The sequence below is a fragment of the Pteronotus mesoamericanus genome, unplaced genomic scaffold (genome assembly GCF_021234165.1).
Source record: "Pteronotus mesoamericanus isolate MK-2021 breed Mesoamerican mustached bat unplaced genomic scaffold, CSHL_Meso_final scaffold_533, whole genome shotgun sequence".
NCBI lineage: Eukaryota > Metazoa > Chordata > Mammalia > Chiroptera > Mormoopidae > Pteronotus > Pteronotus mesoamericanus.
Genome location: NW_026555320.1, coordinates 7176623 through 7199139, shown reverse-complemented (window position 1 = coordinate 7199139; position 22517 = coordinate 7176623). Strand labels below are relative to the sequence as shown.

General features: G+C 60.5%; 1 protein-coding gene across 1 annotated transcript in view; it reads left to right on the top strand.

The window, feature by feature from the left end:
- LOC129087769 (contactin-4-like) overlaps positions 1 to 22517 on the top strand; it is a 268769-nt gene that overhangs the window by 108905 nt on the left and 137347 nt on the right. The window contains exon 4 of the mRNA XM_054594798.1: positions 21353 to 21448. Within this exon, the coding sequence (XP_054450773.1) occupies positions 21353 to 21448 (96 nt within the window). The remainder of the gene's footprint in view (positions 1 to 21352; positions 21449 to 22517) is intronic.

The following is a 22517-nucleotide window of genomic DNA, read 5'->3' as shown; positions in this document are numbered from 1 at the left end:
AGTCTCGGGCCGTGCTCCCGTCGGCTTCGCTGCTTCGCTTTGGTCTTGGGTGTGTCTGGCTCTCATGGTGGTGGTGTTGTTGTTGTTGTTGTTGTTGTTGTTTTTATGCCCCTGGTTTTACCTGTTCTAACAGCCTGGCACTAACAGCGCGAACGGGGACTCTGTTGTCTGTCTCCCTGACCAGGGCGACTTCAGGTGCTCACTAAGGGGGTGGGGGGCAGGAGAGGCGTGGACCACCTGCTCCTCCAACGTGCCCTTGGTCGGGGAAGCTGCGATCCTACAGTTCGCCAGCAGGCTGTTAACCGCACGGCCTTGTCTAACTGTCGAGTCTCAGTTTCCCTCCTTCCACGAGTCGGGAGTTTTCCTAACTTCTTGGTATCCTCCCTCAGGGTCGGTGGAGACAGAGTGCCTGCCAGAAACCTAACAAGGAATAAAGAGGCTTTTAATTGCAATGCTGAGTCCAAACTTGCTGAATTCAGTAAATACCATTTATATTCCTTATCCTTCTGTGTCCTTCACTCCTTTTGAAAGCGTGGAGACAGCACCGCGCCTTCCGCAAATGTATCATGAACAAGTTGGCTGTGAAGCACTTTACGCACAGAACACAGCGAGGAGGCCAAGCAGCAACGCCGTCCTGCGGGCCAGGCCTCGGCGCATCGCAGGGTCCGCAGGTCGGTGAGCGGAACGCGCGGGCCTCGGTGAGAACCCTGCACAAGCCGTGCACGGGGCAGCTCTCGCGGGACGTTTCCCGGTGGCCGTAAAGGCTGCGACACACACGTGGGACTGATCCCTGTCTGCTCCGTGTCTGCGTGGACAGGAAGAGAGAGCAGCAGGCTGTTCCAAAGGGCCCTGCCCTCCTTGCTCACATAGCATTAGCTCAAGTCCCAGACCATCCTGGCCGCTCCGCCGAGGCAGCAGGACACGCCGCCGCCCCCTGGCACGCAGAGGGCCCGCCATCGGGGCTCAGTTCAGGGACCGAGCCAGCAGCTCTGCGCGTGGAAAACTCCTCGGGTGAGCCCCTCCTCCCTCGCCGGTCCGCGCTCTCGGGCGCCCTCGGGAAAGGGACGTGGAGGATTGCACCCCGCCGCCCAGGGGAGACCACGGGCAGCTGCTGGTCGTGAAAGGCTTTCGCAGGCGCTCGCATCTCAGCGCCCCGGGGTGGCCTGGAGTCGGTTCTGTGTGTCTGTTGAGGGTCCGGGCCTGATCGGGGCATGTCCTTCACTAAGTTAGGACCCCTGAGGACATGGGTCTGGGTCCCTGACAGAGAAGGGGGGACCGTGGAGACCTTGGAGGCCAAGGCCTAGGGACGGCCCCCGTCAGCTGGCCCCGGAGCTGCAGCCGGGCCCGCCGCCCCCCCCCCCCCCCCCCCCGCATGCCTGTGGCGCCCCCACGGGGGCCCCCGCACCCCGCAGCTCTGCCCTTGGGGTTGTCACGGGATCCAAAGATCCCCAGGACGAAGAGGGAGGAGTGGGAACCAAACAGCGTCTGAATGCAGGACTAGACAAGAGTTGTCACTTGGAGAACCGAATCCGTTGTTGGCATTTTGAAATACCATTTGATCACTGCAGGCTACTCTCGCGGCTCCCACTCCGCCAGGCTGACATTTAGTGAGTGTCCCCGGGGGTCTCTTCCCAAGTGAGCTGGACCTCGCGCCCTTCTTGCGGCTTCTTCATTTTATAGTGGGTGCAATGAAGGCGTCGTACGCGACCCCCGAGAAAGGCCGGCGTTCTCTTCTCCTAACCGGACCCCTTTCTGGGTTTCTTCTGGGTGTGCATTTGTCCGGGAAGAGACTATTGTATCTTGGTTTCAAAATTTGGATTCTATAGACCGGTTATGTTTGTCTCATTGCCTGCTGAACTAGTGACGTGCAGACAGTTACAAAATTGGGATATTTATTATTTTAATAATTTTTTATTACTGATATAAAAGGAACTTCCCCTACTGCATTTAAGGTTCGAATGAGAGCCCATATGGAATTTCCCGACTGTGGCACCCGTGAACCCCCGGCGAGGCCCCGCAGCACACGCACAACAACTTCGCCGCGGGGACGTTTTATCCCAGAAGTTTCTCAGTGATGGCGTAGCAGGTCCCTGCCAGGACGCGGGTCGTCCATCCGTTTATTCAGCAGCACCAGCGGGGCTCCGACCCTGCTTGGCCTTGGGCCCGGAGGCTCTCAGACCATCCTCACCCCGAGGTGTGGCTCACGCGTCCCCCCCGGAGTCCCTCGCTCTGCTCTGAGGTTATGACCAGGCTGCCCGTCTGCCCGACACAGCGTGGCGGGGCCATCGAGGCCCCCCGGAAGGTGCAGGGATGCTCCCGCAGCTGCCGAAGCGGCGCCCCCTGCAGACACCCAGCAAGACCCTCGTCCCCCTCCTGCCGCCCGCTCGGCTCCAGAGGCTCGTGCCCCACGCCCCCCGCGTAGCGTCCAGGGGTCTGTTCAGGGCGGCCTCGCTTTTCTCTCTTTTGTTCCTTGTTTTGAACAGCCACGGCCGCCGTAAGGTCTCCAGCCTCTGGGAAGACAGAGGGGAGACCCATTCCCCCCGGGACCCTCGCCAGCGTCCCTACGGAATGCACGCCCCTGGCAGGCAGCAGTCACTCAGAAAATATTTACTTCAGAAAATACTTGTCAAAGATCGGGGAGCTGAGGCCTGTGCTTCCTTCAACCTCGCAGGAGACGGCAATTACGGGATCCATTTCCTGAAGCTGCCGTGACAAATGAGGAGAAATCTGGAGGCACAAAACAGCAGGAGCCTGTGCCTCCGCAGGCCCGAAGGCCGGAAGCCCGAAAGTTGGCAGGAAGGCGCCCCCTCGGGCCGGTCGAGGGGAGAACCAGGTCCCTGCCGCTCCCGGCCCCGGCCGCCGCCCTGCCCTCCCTGTGCCCGGGGCCACGTGGCTCCTGGTCTCGGCGTGGCCTTCTCCTCTGCGTGGCTGTTCAGTCCCCTGTCCCTCGCTTTTGTTGAAAACACTCACCGATGGATTTGGGTCCTACCCTGAGGGTCCAGGACGATCCTCTCATCTGAAGATCCTTCATTGGCAGCGTCTGCGAAGACCTTGGATTCTCACTCATGGGCCTCGGACGTGGACACGCCTTTTTGGGGAGCCACCATTCGGCCCACGATACCTGTCCCCCTATATTTAAATGGTCCTGTGCTCCACTGAGGATCCTAACGGGACATTTTTGTAAGAAGAACTCTGACAGCTTGAATCAGGCACCAGGGATTTCTGCTGCCTAACAGTGTTGGTGGTAATGGCTGTGCGAGCTTTATTTCAGAGATGAGCCGAGTGAGGATCCACAGTCCCCTGGCTTAAAAAAAACAAACACATTAATTGCCTTTAATATGAATATTGATCTTCGTTTTGAAGAAGCTGTTTTTAAAGCATCCAACACTGATTCATGCATGCATCTTTTCGTTTGCAACGGAAGCTGTACTCACTCTGGCTGTGAGCTTCCTAAGCAAAAATGCTGGACAACCAATTGAGTTAACAAACACACTCGGGTTTGGACAGCGTTGTTCAGCTCAACGTGGAAGCCGTTCCGAAGGGACCAGCCGCAGAGACTGCCCTGCTAAGAGACACCTGTCACAACCAATTCCGTTCACTGAGCAGCCCCTTCCAATGCTAAACTGTTTTGTTGTAACTCACTAGCTTCTCTCCCCAGAGAGAGAGAGAGAGAGAGACCCTCAGTTTAAGTTCCTTGTTTTAAAATGAGCACAAGAATAAATCCCACAGAGTCGATACAGGGACGCGTGTACATCGTGCATTTTTAAAACAGGTTCCGAAACGCCAGGCTTCTCGGGGTCCCGCCTCCGGTGGGTGAGGACGTGCGAGGAGCTCAGCCTTCACAGAGGGCGGGGCGCCTCGTCGGTGCCGTCAGGGCCTGAGGCGGGTCACCTCCGTGGGGAGAGATCACCGCCTCCGTCCACTACGGGGCGTTGCTGAATTACCGCCATGTTAGAGGTGGTGGCATGAAGAACGCAGCTCTGGTATGCGCCGCCGCAGACAAGTTCGGTGAGACCACCTCACCACGAGCTCCGTGCCGAGGGAAGCAGGCTTCCTCGCTGGGACCGGGGCACGATTTCGCTCTGCCCCCACCACGTTCTCTTCGTTTCTTCGGGGCTGCCAGGGGGCTGGCGAGTCGTTGTGCCTCTCCAGCAGCGAGCCCGTCGACCTCCGCTGTCAGCCCCCAGCCCCTCCCTCGTCGGGGGAGGGCAAGCCTCCCGCCCTGCTGGGCCTGGCGGCGGTGGGACGCACCACGTCTGCATCGCCAGCTTCCCCGCAGCCGCCTGGCTGCCTCCCGTGGAGCGTGGAAAGGGGGATTCGGGGTTTCCCTTTGGGGTTCTGGGCATTGCATATTGAGGATTATTGCCCTCACGACTGTGGAATACGGTGTGGCGCTGGCTTCCTCGGCGGTCGTTGCCGGTATCCAGGAGGTAAACGATGAGTCTTCTCCGTCCAGGATCCCTATTTGAGGGACTTTTAAAGTAATGCCTCTTATTTACAGTTTTCAAGGGGAATTTATTTCTTTCAATGGCCACATGCTCAGACCCGTGTGGTGACCTCATCCATGGGCACCCCATTCTGGCCTTAGCTCCTCTCATGCTCTGAGGGACAAAGGGGACCCCGGGCTGCCAGACCGCCGTTACCGGTCACGGGGGACAGTACAGCAGAGTCATGGGGACTTCAGGCCCGGGAGGCGGACTCGCTCCCGTGGAGAACGAGGGACTCAAGTCCCTGCCTGAGGAGAACGACCAGCCACTGCTTCCCACAGTCCTGGGGGCGGTGGCTGCTTGGGGACACCAAGTGAGAGCCCGTGTGCCCCGCAGCGGGGTGGCTGTGGCCTTGTCTTTCAGGTATGGCCACCTGTCCGGTCCCCACTTTTAAAAGTTTGCAGCCAATAATGAAAAATTGGTGCCATGTTTCACAGACCCTGGTCCTAAAAGTTGATTAAATCGTCCAAGAAATATTTCTGCCTGTTCCAACAGTGTCTGGTGAAAATCCCTGCACGGTGCTGGGCCGCCACCGCCGCGGCGCGTGCTGGGGGCGCCGGTCCTGGGGACCCACCGCGGACAGCTCCCGGCCCTGTGCCCCGCAGGACTCGGGGTCCTGAGGCTGCCCTGCGCACTGTCCGCCCCCGAGACCGAGACGCAGCAGAGCCGCGCCAGGCTCCGCGGATGAGCAGCCCCTTCCGTCCCCAGAGCAGGGTGTCCGCGCAGCGCGGCAGGGCGGGCCGCGCCTGCGGGACGAGGTCAGCGCCGTCCTCGCCCTGGCCCTGCAGCCGACCGGCCCACCTGTCGACGGCTCCCGGCGTCCGCTCTGCGGGGACTGGGGGAACGATCGCGAGCCTGCGGGACCCGGGCGCTGCCCGTGGCGCGCAGCTCTCCCGCAGCACAGCCTCGCTCCTTCCGGGAGCTGGGCGACGCTCCGCGGGGGCCGTAGGAGCCATCCGACCTCCTGGGGTGCTGCAGTGATTAAGGGACCTGAAAAGAGTTCCTGTTTTCAAAGTCTCAGAGCCGCGAGCAGGGTGTCCAAATCCAGCAGGTTCGATCTTGGCGTCGGCGCCAGCCGGCCGACTCGGCGGCCTCGCACCCAGATAAAAGCCAGAATAGAGGGGCGCGCCACGCGGTCTCTGGGAAGGGCCTGGGGGGGGGCTGGGGGGGGCTCCAGCTGCTCCCGACGGTCTTAGTCCACACACCCACCCTCGCCTGTCGGCCCAGGGTCTGGGGCAAAGCGACATCACATTCGTCCTCTGTTTTCCGGTCCCCCCGCCCCCGGCATTCCCTGCGCTCCGTCTGCAAAGAGCACACGGAGGAGCTTGTGTCATCGGGGTGTGCTGGCATCCCCGACACCGCCCCCCGACACAGCTCCGGGGACAGCGCCCCCCCCCCCGCCGGAGGGGACGCTCTGTGACGCATTCTGTTCCACGGCTAAGAGGCGTCTCGCCTCCCGCGCAGCCCTCTTGGTGGAGCATCACGGAAGGCTCTCTTCGGATCCAAATTGGTTTTGTATCTAAAATAGTGTGTATGATCAATGCAAAACCTAAGCAGATGTGTGGAAAATGTGATGTGGGAGAAAGTAATCTTTTTATTACACTTAATTTTTATGTTTTCATTACTGCAGAAGATATAGACGACTCTTCCTCAGACGCGCGAATTGCTTTCCTTGCCCTGCAGTGAATCCCGGGAGCGGCGGGAGGGAGGGCGGGGCGGGCTGCTTTGTTCCCGCCGGGGCGTGCGGCCCAGGGCTGACCTGCCACCGGAGGCCCACGGAGGCCCGCTGGCCGTCTTCTTTTAAATTAAATCCGAGCGCCTCTCTGTCGGGGTGTGTGCTTGATTTGGGACAAAAAGAAGAGGCGGGGAACGTAAACAAGCTCCCCCAGCCTTGAACCCGGAGCTTCCGCCTTCCTTCATCAGGGCAGCTCTTACTGAAATGGAACAGTTGGGGGAGGCATCTGAATGGATTGTATCTAGAAAGGTTTTCTGGAAACCAGATGCCAGAAGTTGAAGAACTCACCCGTGTGGCCGACAGGAGCTTGAAATATCTTAAAGCCAGTCCAGCCGAATCTTTTGGTGTCCCCCAATATAAAAATACCACTTCAATAACTTCACTTTTCAATATCCCTCTTAATTCCATAGGGTGGTTTTTAATGTGCCCTTATTTCTCTGAGAAAAAAAAAAAAACCATGGAAATGAAACCCTGGAATCTAAAAATAAAATCCATACTTAATACACAAGCTAAACATACCCCAAGTTTTCTCATTGCTACATTAATTCAATGAAATCTAATTTAGGCTGCTCTGCAGTTCTGAATAAAAATGACTAAGTATTCCCACTCCACATTGTTTCAGCCTCTTCCTCCGCGACTTATCAGAAGAAATGTTAATTGCTTAAGTCCTTACATAAGATCGCGTGTTCTTTAAAGTTTTCCGGGAGAGAGATTAAATGCTGGGTGGCAGGCAACTTCGCATTTATTTTTAGCTTCGCCCTGTTTGGCCACTCTCACCTGGAAGTTCCTGTCCGGAGTCCCGGCCCTTTCCGAGCTACCGGTCCCAAGGCAGGGGCTCTGGGCGGCTCACAGGGCCTGGTCCCAGACCCCAGACCCCAGACCCGAGCCCCGCAGCGCCCCCTGTGGCCGCCGCGGGAGGGCCCCCCCCCCCGCGGGTGGGCTCTGGGTGTACAGAATGCTGACCAGGCACCTGCCAAGTGTACGGCGCTTGAACGAGGTTAGGAAATGGTGGCGTGAATAAAGGCAAACGCGTGCCTTGACCATGGATTTTTTCTGCAGAGTGAACCCTCTGCAGGAGCTCAACAGAGGATGTCACCTTTTGCAACTTCAGCTCAGAACAGTTGCACAGAATCGCGATTCAGCAAGATTGCCCCGTGGAAAAGCAAAGACCGCTCCACAGTCCGCACCCACCGCTCCAGCCTCGGGTCTCCCGCGGTGTGGCACCCCGGCCTGGCTGAGCCCACGGCGCGTCGTGACCCCTGTGGACCTTGGCGCACGCCGTCTCTCTCCCGATTTCTTTCCCTCTCTTTTTTCCTTCTCTTGAAATCATACTTTTTTTCCAGGTCTAGACCCAATGTTAGGGACTTTTTTTCCCCCTGCAAGAAAAATGGCGTGCGGTCTCTAGAATCTCACCGCGTTTTGGTCCCAAATCCACCAAAGCTGTCACCACTGTCTGAATCAGGTGACTGTCTGCATCTCCCTCCAAAGCAGGGGGCGTTGGGGGTGCTCTTTGGCGCCGGAAGTTTCATCTTAACTCATCTTTTCACCTTCTGCTTCTTGGCGCGCCGCCAGGCACGCACTAGGCAGCCGCGCCGGTTGGATGGAGCGGAGCCGCACGGCCACCGGCCCTCCGTCAAACTCGCCAGTCTTCCGCTCCGACGCCAGCGGCGGCTTCCGCGCCCACTGAGACGGGAGCCACCCACGGCCCGGCGTGGCCACCCACCCCTGGCGCCTGGTCTGCCCAACTCCGTCCCTTCCACGCCTCCTCCCCGTTGGCAGCCACGCTGGCCTGCTGCTGTTCCTCAGCTGTGCCAGGCCCCGCTCTGAGGCCTGGGGGACGCCCCGCCCCCGGCGGCCCGGTTAAACCCGCTCCTTCCTCAGCTCTTCGCTCTCACGTCGGCGACCTGCTTTGAGGTGCCCGAGCTGTGATCTGCAACTGCAGCTCCGCGAACCCCTCCTCCCCGCCCGCTCTTTCTTGCCCCTGCTGCCCCCGGCCTTCTAACACGCGGCATAATTTAACGTCGATCACACGTACTGTCTCCTTAGCACCGTACCTCCCGCCAGGACAGGGGTGGTGTCTCATTGTCCCCAGAGCAGGGCCTGGCCTGGAGGAGCAACCTCAGAAACAGACGTTAGAGGAACGGGATGGCTGTGGCTTTATCCTATTTCCTAATTCAACCAATGTGTGCTGTATGTGACCGTGTGTTCACGTAGAGCTCAGTGAGATCCGGGCAGTTTGGGGAGCTTTCGTTATTGGAAAATTGTTCCCTGCACTTTGGCTCGCTCACGCTGTGAAAGCTGCAAACACTGCATCAATTAAAATATTCCAATTAACACCAGTCAGAAAGGGCAGTATCAAGAACACAGCCGAACCGGGCTGCGGTGTCTCGGTAGCCCCCCGCATCACAGTATGCCAATTTTGTAGCAGAACTGTGTTCCCTCCCATGAATTTTGGCAAAGTAACGAAGGTTTTGTTCAGGGGAGAAAAGCAGAGCAGAAAAACATGGGCCTCTATTTTGAAAGACATGGTTCTGATCTTTAATTTAAGGTGATGTCGCCGCCATCACAGTTAACAGCGGCCGTTCACGGCCCGTCCCCTCATGGGAACATCGAGACAGGTTTGTGAGACGCTGCGCTGGCCTCCAGAGGCCTAGGCTCTCACTGGCCCTGAGCCGGATCCTAGTCTCAGGTCAGTTCTTTATTTTATTGAGGTTTATTGAGCTAAACTGACTGATAACGCTGTGGAAGTGTAAGGGGTTGGGCTGCTGGCCTGACGCCCCTTTATATTGTAAGTGACGCCACTGCGGCCTCACCTAACAGCACCGTCGCGCCCCAGCGCAGCCTCGTCTTCCCCGCGGGCAGAACCCCGGGACTGGCCCTCTCCGCAGCTTCAGGACGGCCATGCGGCCTCGTCCCTGTCGTCCCCACGTGAGTGCGAGGTCCCCCATCTCCCCCGCCTCACAGCTGGCTCCTCGTGGCCTCACTCCGACGTCGCCCCCCTTCCCGCCGCCCAGACCCCGAATCCACCACCACCTCTCTGTACCTCGGAGCTTGGCTTTTAAAATCCCACCTGCGGGCGAGGTCACACCCCATCGCCTCTGACTCCGCTCACTCCGGGTGAGGCCCTGAGGTTCTCCCGCGCCGCTGCCCCTGAAAGGATGTCCCGTGTTCTCCTTTCTGAACAGCGTTCCGCTGTAATGCTCCCGTCCTTAGGAGGTGGGACCGGAGGACCTAGGAGGTGTATCTTCACCCCTGTGCGTAGGTGCCATCATTCGCGATAGCCAGGGTATGGAAGCAAGCGTGTTATTTCCTTATTAGAGGTGCGATGTGGAGCGAATCTCTTAACTTCCCTGGATTTCAAATGTCTTCTATACAGCGAGGCCATGTACCTAACACCCTTCTTGTCTACCTCACAGAGATGTTTCGATGGTCAGAGGAGTGGTTGTGAGTAAAAGCGTTCGGGGTTTGTTTTTTTTAACCCGTATAAACGCGCGCTCTACCAGTTCACAGCCACGGAAAGGCGGCCGGGAGCCGGGGCAGCAGGGGCGCCGTGGGACGGGGTCAGAGTGCCAGGTTCACCACGTGGAAGGGTCCGGGAGACGGGCGGTGGTCGTGGTGCCCAACGTTATGAACGTACTTAGGCCTCGGAGCCGCACGTCTAAACGTTGAGGAAGGGGAACCGTGAGCCACGCGGATCTTACCGCCGTCCCACAACCTGCAGGAAGACCCGCCGAGCCCCCGCGTCTGTGCCGAGGGCCGCATTGCTCTGGGCGCCTGATTCCGGGTGCCTCTGGTGATGAAAGCGGTCAGAATTCAGGAACGCGCGGCGAAAATAAAGCAGTTTTAAAGTGCTATTAAACGACAAGGCAAGCTGTCCTCACCGGTCTAGTTGCTGCTCCTATTAGCACGTTTTACAGTTTTATTATTGTTTTTGCTCAATTATCACTATTATCGTCTTCGTCATCTTCACAATCATCCTCTTACCTGAGGCACGGCCTGGGGGAGTGAAGTCCCTAACCACCCCCCGGCGTCTAACTCCGTGAGATACACTGTGCGCCCCGACCGTGGCGCAGCGCTCACCCGGGGCGGAGCGCCGAGCGCGGTGCTGGTGCTCCCCGGGGCCCCCTGCGCTGTGCCTGGCGCCCCCGCATGGACTCCCAGCGTCTCCGCTGTCACCTGCAGGCGTGCGCAGAGCAGCGGGGTCCCCGGGCCGCCCTGCGCCCACATCCCCGCCGAGAGGGAGGGAGGCGATGCCCTGCTTTGTGGTCCCCGCTCTCACGCTCTAAACGAGTGTCCTTACGCGATCTACTTCGTGCGCCTTTTTTTTTTTTTTTTCATTTTTCATGTTCTCTGTTGGTGATTGTTGCTCTCGACAGTGGCCCACAGCATGGCGCTGAAATGCCCTGTGGTGTCCCTGGGGACCGTGCCTCCCAGGAAAGCGCGCGTGCTAGAGAGCCCACGCAGGGCGAGATGCGGCGTGCGCTGTGGCCGTCAGTCGCCGTGCAGGGACCGCTGGCACGTGTTGGAAGGGGCACCTCAGCAGAGGCCCACGGGAAACAAGCACGTGTTGGCCAGCTTGTCAAAGTGCTGTGACCGCCACCTCTCAGGGTGGAGCGGCCCTCAGTGTCCGTTGACTCGGCCTTTGCAGCCCCTGCTGGGACATTCCCACCCGGGGGCGGGTGAGCTGGCAGGAGGTGCCCCGCACCTGTGGGAAAGGCGGGGAGGCAGAGGCACACCCGGGGATCCGGGACCGCCAGGGGCCTCGGGGGGACGCAGCGCGGATGGGGAGGTGGCAGCCGCGGCTCGGCAGGCAGGAGGACGCGGCGGCGGGGCCGAGCTTGGCTGCATGAAAACCAGGGCACTGAGGCCTGGCTGGGTGACTGGCAGGCCCTCCCTCCCCGCCTCGCACTTCTGTGCGTGTAGGCCCTCCCTGGAGAGAGCAGGGAGAAGGGGCGGGGCCGGGGCGGGGAGAAGGGGCGGGGCCGGGGCGGGGAGAAGGGGCGGGGCCGGCGCTGACCGAAGTCAGGACCAGGAGCCCAGCCTGCTGGCCCCCGCCGGCGCCCGGGCCCATGGTCCGCGCGGACGGAAAGCTGGCGGGACGAGTCTCCCCGGCAGATGGAGCTCCCCTCCTCGGCTCCCGCAGGACTTCCTCTGGCCCCCTCAGCACCGATCACCGCCTGCGTCCTCACACCCCACTCACCCCCCCCATAGAGCTATTTGGTGCCCATCCGACCCAGGCTGTCACCCTGTTGGGTGGGAACCGCGTAGGACGGACCCTCCTGTTCTCAGCAGCATCGACCCCACGTGGCACCAGGGAGAGCAGGGATGGGGAGGAGGGGAGGGCACTGCGGCTGAGGAAAGGGTGTGGTGTGCCCCGAAGGCATGCGTGCCCCCCAATTCCACGTGTTAGAATCCACGAGAGGGCACGGGAGGCGGGCCTCTGGGAGGTGAGGGGGTCACCGGGGTGGGGCCCCGTCAATGGAATCGGCGCCCTCGGGGGAGAGCCTTGGAGTGCTGCCCCACCCCCACACCCCGCCAGGGGCGACACCGGAGCGCCAGCCGCCGGTCACCTGACACGAGACCTGCCCGCACCTCGGCCTCAGACGCCGCAGCGCCCCCAGCTGTGGGGAGCCCGTGTGTGCTGTGGAGGCCTCCCCACACGAGGTGCTTGTGACAGCTGCCCGCGGAGACCGGGCCGGAGGGTCTTCCCGGCTCCCCGCCCATGGCCCGCAGCAGCCCCCGCATAGCCGTGCGCCGGCCCTGCCACTTCTCCTCGTTCCTCAGTTACTTAGAAGTTTGTCTTTGCCCGGGAGCCATTTTAAACATTTCAATGTAAGAAGACAATATGTATTAGTTTCCTTGAACTGGGGCGACTCCAACTTCAGTGATAAGTGAGAAAGCACAGAACGGAATCCGGACCGCGCGTCACTGGGCGGGACTGAGCTCCCGCCCGGGGTCCCCGCAGGGCGAGAGCCGAGCTGGCCACAGGGCGCCACCGCCTGCTTGGGCAGTGAGAACACTCTGTCCTTGTAGCTTCCTCTTGGAGAGGTCCCGTGCCAACGTGCCCTGTGCGTGCCTGTCACTTACTTTCTGTAGCAGGTATCACCGTCAGACACAGTGCGGGACGGAGGGACCCTGTGCATGGCGGGGGTCCCCCACCCCCGCCCCAGCCTCAGCCCGCGGGGCTTTGTTTCCTTTTGCGCTGGTTTTCAGAGCTGCTGCCCCGCTGGCTGGCGGACTGTGGGCGCTCCTGCTGTGGGTGCTGAGGGACCGTGTGGAGGCCTCTGGTGCCTTGGGAGCCCTGGAAAGCAAGGGGCTCGATGGCACTTCCAAAAGCTGGCAGGCTTGCCGGCTTCTCAGCCTCGGCCCCGATTTCTCTCCGTGAAAACGGGAACGGCGAGACACCCGCAGCACAGGCCACCCGGAGGGTAACGAGCATGTCGCTCGCGCACGTGTCATACGGGGGACTTTGTTTTCAAAACTGTAATTAAATGAGATAAAAAATATATGGTTGAAGTTGCCGAAACAACTTAAATTGAACATAAATAACAGCTGCTCTTCATCTGGGAATTTCATCAAGACACAAAACTTTGTTTTTATGCCCTTAAAAATGTTAACTCGTGGACGGCTACTTCCGCATCGAGAATCCCAAGAGCTGTCACCGAGAGAAAGCTGAGCGCTCCCGGTTTCAGGGCAGGCGGGAGGAGAGAACCTGCTGTCTTTGCTCAGCACCGCGTCTGCCCCCTCCGCACGCTGGGGCAGACCCCACGGGGAGCGTGAGGCTCAGGCCCGGGCCCTGGAAGGCCAACAGCAGAAAAGAAAGGGGACGGGGAGGTGGAGATGACGCGGTTTCTCTCCCTCTGAAGCGGGCGGTGGACTTGCAGCCTCTCGGGTCCGCCCCTGGCCTGCGGCCACGCATCTGCGCGTAGTGACCCGTCCCCAGGGCTTTCCCGCAGGTCGCTCCCTGCGGCCTGCCCCCTCGCCCCGGCCTTTTCCGCGTTCCTTCAGAGACTGCCTGTCCTGCTGCCCCTGGGATAGGTCCGCCGCCCTCCGGGGCTGCCCGCCCACCGAGGGGACGGCGCAGCGGCTTTCGGCTCGCTGCCCTGAGCCTCCGGAGGGGGAAGCCGCGGCGGTGCCGTGGGGGTTCACAGCGAAGGGGCGCGCGTCTTCCTGTCGGAACTGGGGCGACGTCCCCCGCCGGGTGAGGGACGGCCATCGCACGGGGTGTCGCCGGCTAGCCCGTGACTGCCGCGTCACGGGTCACAGGCCCTTTCCGTGAGGCGGCTTCTGTTGGCTTCCCCGGGGCAGGGTCCCCGGGGGGAGGGCGTTCCTTCAGCCCAGCAGCGACTCCGCGGCCTACGCTGCTCTCAGGCCAGTCTCGGGGCGTCTCTCAGCTTCTGTCCTCAGGCCGGGTCGGTGGCACCGTGCCCTTGACTAGAGACCTTTTCCTAAAGGCACCTCGCAGAGCGACCCCGGCCGCTGGGCACACGAGGCCTGTGTAGCCCGGTGCTGGGAGTCCGCACGCCTGCTGCACGGACACGCGTGTTCACCTGCTCCAGGCCAGGCCGGCCCCGCCTCAGAGAGCGGCACGGGAGCGTGAACGCTGCTTGGCAGGCGCTCGCCGGGGACCTGGCGCGTGTCAGACACCGTCCTGCAGCCTGGTAAGGCAGCAAAGGTTCTGGGGACAGGAAGTGAGGGCAGTAAGCCAAATAGCATATAGATGAAGAAAGTAATTGCAGATGCTGGTGTTGGCGGCTCCGAAAGGCGTGAAACCGCACAGTGACAGGGTCCCGGGGCCGGGGGCGGCCGACCTGCGGCGGCCACGCAGGGCGGGCTGCTCCGAGGGACCGGCGCTGAGCTGGGCCCTGGAGACGGGGCACAATGAGCCGACGGCGGGTCAGGAGCATCGGAGCGAAGGGAACGGCACGTGCAAAGGTCCCGCGGTGCTTGAGGGACAGAAAGCCAACGTGGTTCTTGGTGAATCAGTGAGCAGCGGGGAGGAGGCTGGGGCGTGGGCCCGGGCCGGCCCCACAGGGCCCCTGTGGGACGCAGGGAAGGCCCGGGGTCTTACCCCGCAACTGACGGGGCCACACGCTTCTCTGAAAGTCCGTTTCTCTGTGCGCCGTGAGGTATGAAATCCACGACACAGCAGGCTCGCCACGAGCAGCCCCAAGTCGGGAGGGCAGAGAGAGGCGCCCCGCCCGAGGCGTAGACAGGAGCGGGTGTTCTCGCTCCGTCCCCAGGGAGGAGGAGCGGCGTCGCGGGCGGGCGAGGCCGCTGGGCCCCCGGGGCTGGGCCGGCGCACGTTCTGGCGGCGCCCACGGCAACGCACGTCTTCCGTCGTCGCTCTCTGGCTTTGGGAAGAGCGTGGCTGTCGGGATGCACTAGAGCGTGTCCGAGAAATGAGGACAGGAGGGGGCCGGAGGGAGGAATATAAATAGCCATCAGGGAAGTCACGCGGTCCCTGCAAAAGGACAGCAAAGCCACTGTTCTGTCTGGTACAGTCAGGAAGGTAAGAGGGGAGGGGAGGAGACGGGCAGAGGCCCAGGCGGTCAGACGAGGCTCCGGGAAGGCGTCCTCCCTGGCACCTCATTGCCCATCGAGGAGAGGGCAGGCGCGGGGGCTCCTGGGCCGGCGGCCGGCATTCGAAGGCCCGGGGTCTGGGCGGGGCTGCCCCTTTCTGTGCAATGAGAGGAGTCACAACGCTTACCTCCTAAGGTGTCGTGAGGGCTGCAGGGACCGACGCGCGGGAGGTGAGCACCGGCATTTGCAAGCGTGCGTGCGTGCCCGGGCCCCGACGCCTCCTTCGCGTGGGTTCTGCTCTTTGGAGCCCTTGCCTCGGTTTGCTGCTGGAGAGAAAACATGTGAAGTTGGGGGGTGCAGAAGACAAGGGGGCAGCCGCCAACCCCGGGGCCGCCGGCCCCGGCAGGTCCGTCTGCGGCAGCCTCCGCGCACCCTTCCTGGCTCCCTGCCGTTCCCCTCCCCCCAGCTCTTCTGCACACAAAGAATAACGGGTGAGGAACGCCTATGAATAAACATCAGGTTTCAGAGCATGTTGAGTCATTAATCCTTTCTCGAACTTTCTCAGCCCTACTTTTCTTCCCCGTTACTTCAGCCTCTATGCTTTCCTTTGTTTCTTTTTTGGTTAATCAAAAATTACTTTGAAATGCCACATGCTGCTCTCCTGTACTTGCTAATAGGAAGAATTCTGATTGAACTAATTCCCTCTTCACTGGGAATAGTCCGGTAGTGTCTTAGCCGCTTTCCGTTGTTTTAACACGGCGCTTCTAGGATCCCAAAGCAATTCAGAAAGTGGAGCGCGGCTCCCACCCCAGCGGCGGGGCCAGAGGCCCATCCAGACGGGGAGGGGGTGGGGAGGGGGCGGGGCGGGGGCTCCCGCGGGGTCTCCTTTTCTCTCTGCAGTGAGAGCTGCCAGGGGCCTCAGTGGCTCCCGAGCAGCAGCGTGAGGGGCTCTGAACGGGCAGGGCCCTCAGCCCCATCCGTGGCTGCGTCATTTGTCACTTGTGTTCATTAGCATAGGAGTAGCAACACGCTGCTTGCTGGGCAGAGCCTCCAGGTGAGGGTCTGCCTTCCTTCCGGCGCCGAACCACCAGCCCGACGCGGGTTTTCTGGGCTGACGTCAAGCCGCCAACAAATCAGGGCATTTCACGTCAGATTTTTAGCCTGGTCATAGGTCTCCGCTCAGTTTGCGTCGTGGGAGAGAGAAAATGGCTGACCCCAACACGCGGAACAAAAGAGACATTCAAAAATATATTTGCCAAAGATGGGATACACGAGTAGGAACATCAGTGACAGGGAAAACGGGATCCTGACAAGCATGTCTATCATCATTTTATGTTGATACATATTTTTTCAATTCCATTTACATCTCTTTTTTTTTTCCCCACCTGGGAGAGGGTGTAATCTTCTAAAACGTGAAGCTCAATGAGTAAATTTATATCATCAGAAAATACTATTTCATCTTAAATAACATATTTTGCACACTTTATGAAGACGGCGCGCATCAGCCCTTCCTGTGTTATGGAAAGGCCACCCCCCCCCCATTATGTGACAAAGGCGCCCGCCCTCGCAGGGCCGGCCTCTCCCAGGGAGAGGAGTTCTGGGGGAGAGCGACGCCAGCCGGTCGGCGCGAGGGGGTCTTAATCGCGGGCCCCGCCGCTGACTCCAGCCCCGACGCAGACTTGAAAACACACGAGGACAGGGAAGGAAGGCAGCATCCCTCCCCTAGCAGCCCCTGCGGACGCGCTGGGCCTGGCGGGAGTGTGGACTCGCCAGCTTCCCCCGCGTCGCTCTCCGTAGACTTTCCTCGATGCTCCGAAGCCTTAACGAGCCCTGGAGCGGCCGGGCCTTGGGTGCCGGGCACGCGGGATCCTCACCGTCCAAGAGCCCCAGGGAGACGGGAGCCGCCATCCTGATACTGGAGACGAGGACAGGGACGTTCTCAGAGGCTTGGAGACTCGCCCCCGACGTGCGGCTGGAGCGTGAGTGCGGGGGTTGTTCTCGGTTCCTGGGACGCCGAGCCGTGTGTCACCAGGTCCCCAGGGCCCTCTCCCTGCGCACTGTCCCACAGGGGCCCCAGCCCGCCCCGCCGCCCCGCCCCCCCACGGCCTCTGCCCTCCTGACCTGGGCGGAATGGCAGCAACGGGGCTTCGCAGGCGACGGTCGTGTAAACCTAGACTTACTTTCTGTGCGAGTCTCTGGGATCCAGGCGACGGGGCAGCGGGCGCCCGCGCGAGCTCATACTCGGAGCCAACGGCGGAGCCGGGACGTGAGGAGGAGGGTGCGGATCGCCAGCGGGTCCAAAGCCGTGCCCGAAAACCCGCCTCCGCTTTGTAAACGGTGCGGCCATCATTACAAAAGTCATATTCACAGCAAGTGCATCGTGTGACCGTGTTCCAAGCTGACTCTGATTTCCTTGATGATGCGTTCGCAGTCGGGAGGAGACAGGGACAGAGGAGATAGCGCTGGACGTCTTGTCCTGAGTCCCTCCTGGGGGAATAATAGGAAATAGAATCCAGGCCCACGCAGGTGAGGGGGAAGGTGAATTGTGTGTGTGTGTGTGTGTGTGTGTGTTTGTTTTTACTTACAATAAATAACGCCTGCCTAGGAAGACGTGTATTGCTTGCCTGGCTCACTGGGTCACGTTTCCTCTTTTCTCCCTTCCCCGGGCGGGGCCGCCTGCGGGTGGCGTCGCTCTTCCGCGTGCTGGGAGCCCCCTTACTGAAGGCCTAAATAAGTCCCTCTTCAATTCACTGTTATCACATCTCAAAACTGTCTCGGACCCTCAGGCTTCGACACCTGGGCATTCAGCCTGAGCGACCGCTTCCTCCACTCTAAACGCTTAGTAATGTTCCAGGCAAGACGTTGCGGTTCCCCACCCCCTCTCTGCCTTCCTTTCTCCACAGTCTGAATTCACGTTTCCCTGGATGAAGGGCTTTTTATTATTGATCACACATTGCAGCTTTAAGCCCTTTGTAAACTTTTCTCCCCAGGGAATTTAACTGCTAAACACTTTCTCCAGGCCGTCCGTGAGCTACACACTCCAAGCACCAAGGCGTATTTTCTAATCTCATTTACATTAAAGTGCTGATATTACATTCCAGGGGAAAATAAAGAACAGTGGATTTCACGGGAAATCAGGATTGGAGAACACATTTACCTCAAAATGGTGCGTTCCCTGGCACGCGATTTCTGGGGGAGATGCAGGTGAGGTGCTGATGGAGGGCATCCGCACAAAAAGCATCGCCGTTCATTTTCTAAAGTCGGCCCCTCCTGTGTCAGCGGGACGCAGGCCCAGCCAGGAAGCGAGCCGCTCGGAGACGCCGCGGTGCCTGGGCGTTAGCTCCTGTCCGACACGCATGCGGCCGTTTCGTTAGGCTCCAGCTGCTCGGAAGCCAAGGGGAGGGGACCCAGGTGTCATGGTTCAGCTTCATCCTCCGCCCCCCCGGGAACGTCCCCACACGGAGGGCTCGCCGCGGGAAGAGCAAGGACTGGGAAATTTGGAAGCAGATGCCCTGGCTCTGCGCACTGTGCACAGATGTGTGCCTTTTCTCACGCTGTCATAGAAGAGCATAAAATTCACTCCCAGAAGCCCTTCTGCCGCCTTCAGGATGCTGGGTGATGGGTCCCAGTCTGGATGCCCCTTCCTCTGGCTTCACCGAATCAGCGGGGCGGTGGCAGGCTCCGGGCCCGGAGAGGGCCGCCTGGAAGGGAGAGAGACGGGGCGGGCCTTCCTGCGGCCATGCCCAGGTGTGAGAGCGACCTCCCTGCACCGCTGCAGGTCGGGAACTCGGGGTTCAGTTAGATCTCCGTGAGGAGGGCTTGGCTCCGGGGGTGACCTCGGTCTATTTTGCAAACAGACGCTGTCCCAGCCGAGAGTGCCGTGGTCACGGCGAGAGAACCGGGTCCGTAATGTGCTCTCCCTCACAGTGCCCTTTCTGCCGACCGTCTCCTAGTGCCTGGGCTTTGGAGGCAGAATGGCTCTAAACGAAGTAATATGTGGAAATAACTGAAAAGGGCCTGGCCTGTGCGCTTCCAAAAATACCCCTCCACACACCGAGTCCTGTGATTAGGACACGCGGTACGCGGCCAGCCACGAGCATCTGGGCGGGGAGCCCCAGACGGAGGGCCAGTGTTGGACGCGCAGTCTTCCCTGAGGCCTGGGCGTGAACGCCGTGCCCCAGGATCGGCGCCGCCAGCCCTCGCCCGGCCGCACCGCGGGTCAGGACCTTCCTAAACAGAGCGACAGGCGTGCGGGGGCGGCGCGAGCGGCCAGCCCTCCTCGGAGGGCAGAAAGCGAGATGCTGAGCACTGCGCTCGCGGCCCGAAAGGGCGCGGGCTTTTCAAACCCCGATCCCACAGAACCTTCTTCCATCGTTCTTGTTTTGAAACAGGGCGCGTTCATCCTCGCTTACGGGGGAGCGAGGCTAGCCTGAGGTCAACAGCGCGCCTGCACGTGACAGACAGTTTCCAAGCAGATCCATCTAAACGCGGGCTTGCTGTCCGCCCGGCGGGGCGGGCCCAGCATTTAGAATCCATTTCAATTAACTAAGAAAGATGTCGAGATATTTCCTCCGCCACGGGATGAATGTGCCATATCCTGCCTGCCCGAGTCTTGCCGAGAGCTTCATGGAGTTAAAAACGAGACAGGAGGGGACCGGAGGCCCGCGTTTCCGCTAATCGGGGAGTTAAAAATCACTGCACGTAGTTCTCATCTTCTGTCTCATTTTTGATGCTTTTTCTCCCGTCAGAGCTGTGGCGGATATTTTGATCCCTGTTATCCATCAGCTCCTAATTTCTCATGCAACTCTGGAGACTGGATGGGACGTCTGTGCCGAGGCAGATGGCTCATTCTAAGAACCTGCACGCAGAAGTGACAATTCAGACTTATTCGGTGTCACTCTCAGGGAGAACGGTTTACACTATTAATGCCGTAATAAAGTTTTTAAAATCTCCGGTTTAATCTCCTCCAGAGGTCTCTCAAACCATCTCCTTAAAGAGAAGAAAAATTCATGCCCTAGCCCCACCGGGTTCCCATTGAATAAAAAGTGGTTCGTTCCACCAGCAGCGTGGTTTGCGTTCCAGCCTGGCTCCGCTGGGCGCTACGCCCGTGACCTCCCGGCCCCTCTCACGCCTCAGCTCCGGTGGCCTCTGGGGGCCCGGGATCGGGCGTCACCGGCCAGCCCTGCCCGCCAACCTCGAGCCCCTTCAGGGCAGGAGCTGCGTTCTCACAACACGCTTACCCTGAGCAGGCAACCAGATGATGTTTAATGAGAGTTTTAGAAATACTTAATTCGTGAAAACACTGATGCAGGGGCTTAAAATTTTCTTAAACCCAGAAGAAGCCAGGAACCGTGGCATGTGTGCGCACAGCTGCTTTACTGCCCTGAACCGCCCCTACAACCCAGGCTGCGTGCGGCACACGGCACCTGCGGCTGCCGCGCCCGGGCCCCTCCCTCCCCTTCCCTCACGACGCAGCCTTTAACCCCGACAAGGGCCGCGGGGCCTCTCTTTTCCAGTCTGCAAAACGGGGACAGTGGCTCTACTGAACTCAGAGCACCGCTGTTAGGATGGCCAGAGATCCTCCTCACGGAACGCTCGGCCACGCGGCCGGGCGTGGGAGGGAGACGGGGTCAGGGTTGGCCGCGCACAGTGAGCCAGCGGGCAGCCGGCCAGCACACGCCGGGCGTCGCCCGCACCTCAAACCGAACAAACGCTGTTAAATCGAATGTCTCACGCAGCAAAACATGAGAAGACACTTCAAACACTCCTCAAGAGGGTTTAAATTGAAGAGGGTGGAATAAAAACTGTTCTTAACAATAACATGTCATTTCATCGGCCTATTTCTTACGTGAACTTGCTTCTAGCAGCAGCTGGTCATGAGGTGACTGCAGCTGTGGTCTGGGGTCCGTGGTGTCCCCAGACCCGCCCTCCTGGAGGGAGGGGACCGTCCTTGCAGACGGAACCTGAAGACAGTGCCTTATAAATGCTTAAAACTACACGTGGGTGTTAAACTGTTGTATATGAGTGTGTATGTCTGTTTGTACACTGTGAATAGTGTGTGCGTGTATAGAATCCTGCTCTAGATACACACAGAGTGACAGGCACAGTCATTATAACAGAATGGTTTGTTCAGCGAGCAGAGCTGCGTATCAGAAAATGTAAACTTACATCCCGATAATGCTGTTTGACTACAAAGAGGAGGTTGCTGAACATCCTCAGGCTTCAGGTTCTTCACCCAGACCAAGACCGTCCCATAGAATATTCTAGAATGATGGAGACGTTCTGTCCTTGCCGTCCAGCATGGCGGCCAGGAGCCACATGTGCCTTTGGGCGGCTAACGTGGCTGAGGAACTGAGTCGTAGATCCTGCTTCGTTTTAGGTGCTTCACCCCTAAACAGGGCCCCGGGGCGCGCGGCCGCCCTGCAGCGTGGACGTGGAACCGCGGACGGCGGGACGAGGTCCCGTGGGAGGGGGCTGACTGCACCCGCCCGGGGCGGGGACCGGAGGCCGGCTCGCAGCGAAGGCCTCTGGCGGAGGACGTGGCGCTCTCCCCTGGCGCCCTAGGGCTTCACGTGTTAAACCCCGTTTCTCTGGTTTTTGCCAACAGATCTGGAGAACTTCAAGACGAGAACGCGGAGCACCGTGTCGGTCCGCCAAGGTCAGGGGATGGTGCTGCTGTGCGGGCCGCCCGCCCACTCCGGAGGTGAGTCCAGCCCCCGCCCTGCCGGCGCGCCTCGCAGGCCGCCGGGTCTCCCCCCGGGCGCCAGCTGAGGGGACGCTGTCGTGGGCGGGGATGCCCAGGCTGCCCCCGTGTCGAGGAAGAATGGTCGGTCATTGATGCCTCCCATCGTTGGATCGGAAAATGTCAGGTTGTGCAGGTCCCGCCGCCACCGAGGGACAGGGCCCCCACGTTGGCGGGGCTTGGAATCCTGTGGCTCGGCACAGGGACGAAGGGGCAGCCCCCAGGACTTTTCCCAGGGGGCCGGGCGAAGAGCCGGCCTCGCCTCGTTCCACGTCATTGTCGGCCCTGGGAGGGGTGAGACCCAGAACCGAAGTCCTGTGACGACAGGGTCCGGCGCCACCTGGTAAGGATTTGTGGCGGCCGGACGGTTAGGCAGGCCCTGGACCGTGAGCGGCTGGCAGGCCCGCCTCGGCCAGGTCCTCAGACTCCCCTCCACGGCCTGCGGTCCGAGCTGGCGCGCCTCCTGGGGGCGCCCTCCCGCACCCCGACTTCCTCCGTCCTCTCTGGTCCCGGATGCGGGCGAGCCTCAGGCTGCGGGGAGCGCCCAGGCACAGGAAGTGGGAGGAGGCCGAGCCACGCTCCCCGTGCCTGCACTTCGGGGAGTCTCTGTGGCGGGAGGCTTGTGTGGTCTGAGGACGTTGGCCCCCAGGGGCGGGGCAGGCGGAAAAGGGAAGTATTTTGTAAGACACACGATGGCCCCGAAAGTGCGCCAGATCCGTGAACAAAGGAGCACGTGGGGAGGATGAAGGAGGCAGCTTGCGGCTCCAGCCAGAAGGACCCCCTCCTGGGCGGTGAATCGGACGGCACAGAGAGGGCTCCGGTGCGCGGGGCCCTAAGGGGCGTGGGGCCCCCAGGTGCCCCCGGCTCAGGTGTGCAGGGCCCTCAGGTGTGCAGGGCCCTCGGGTGCGCAGGGCCCTCGGGTGTGCGGGGCTCAGGTGCACAGGGCTCAGGTGTGCAGGGCCGTCAGGTACGCGGGGCTCAGGTGCGCGGGGCTCAGGTGCGCAGGGCCCTCAGGTGTGCAGGGCCCTCA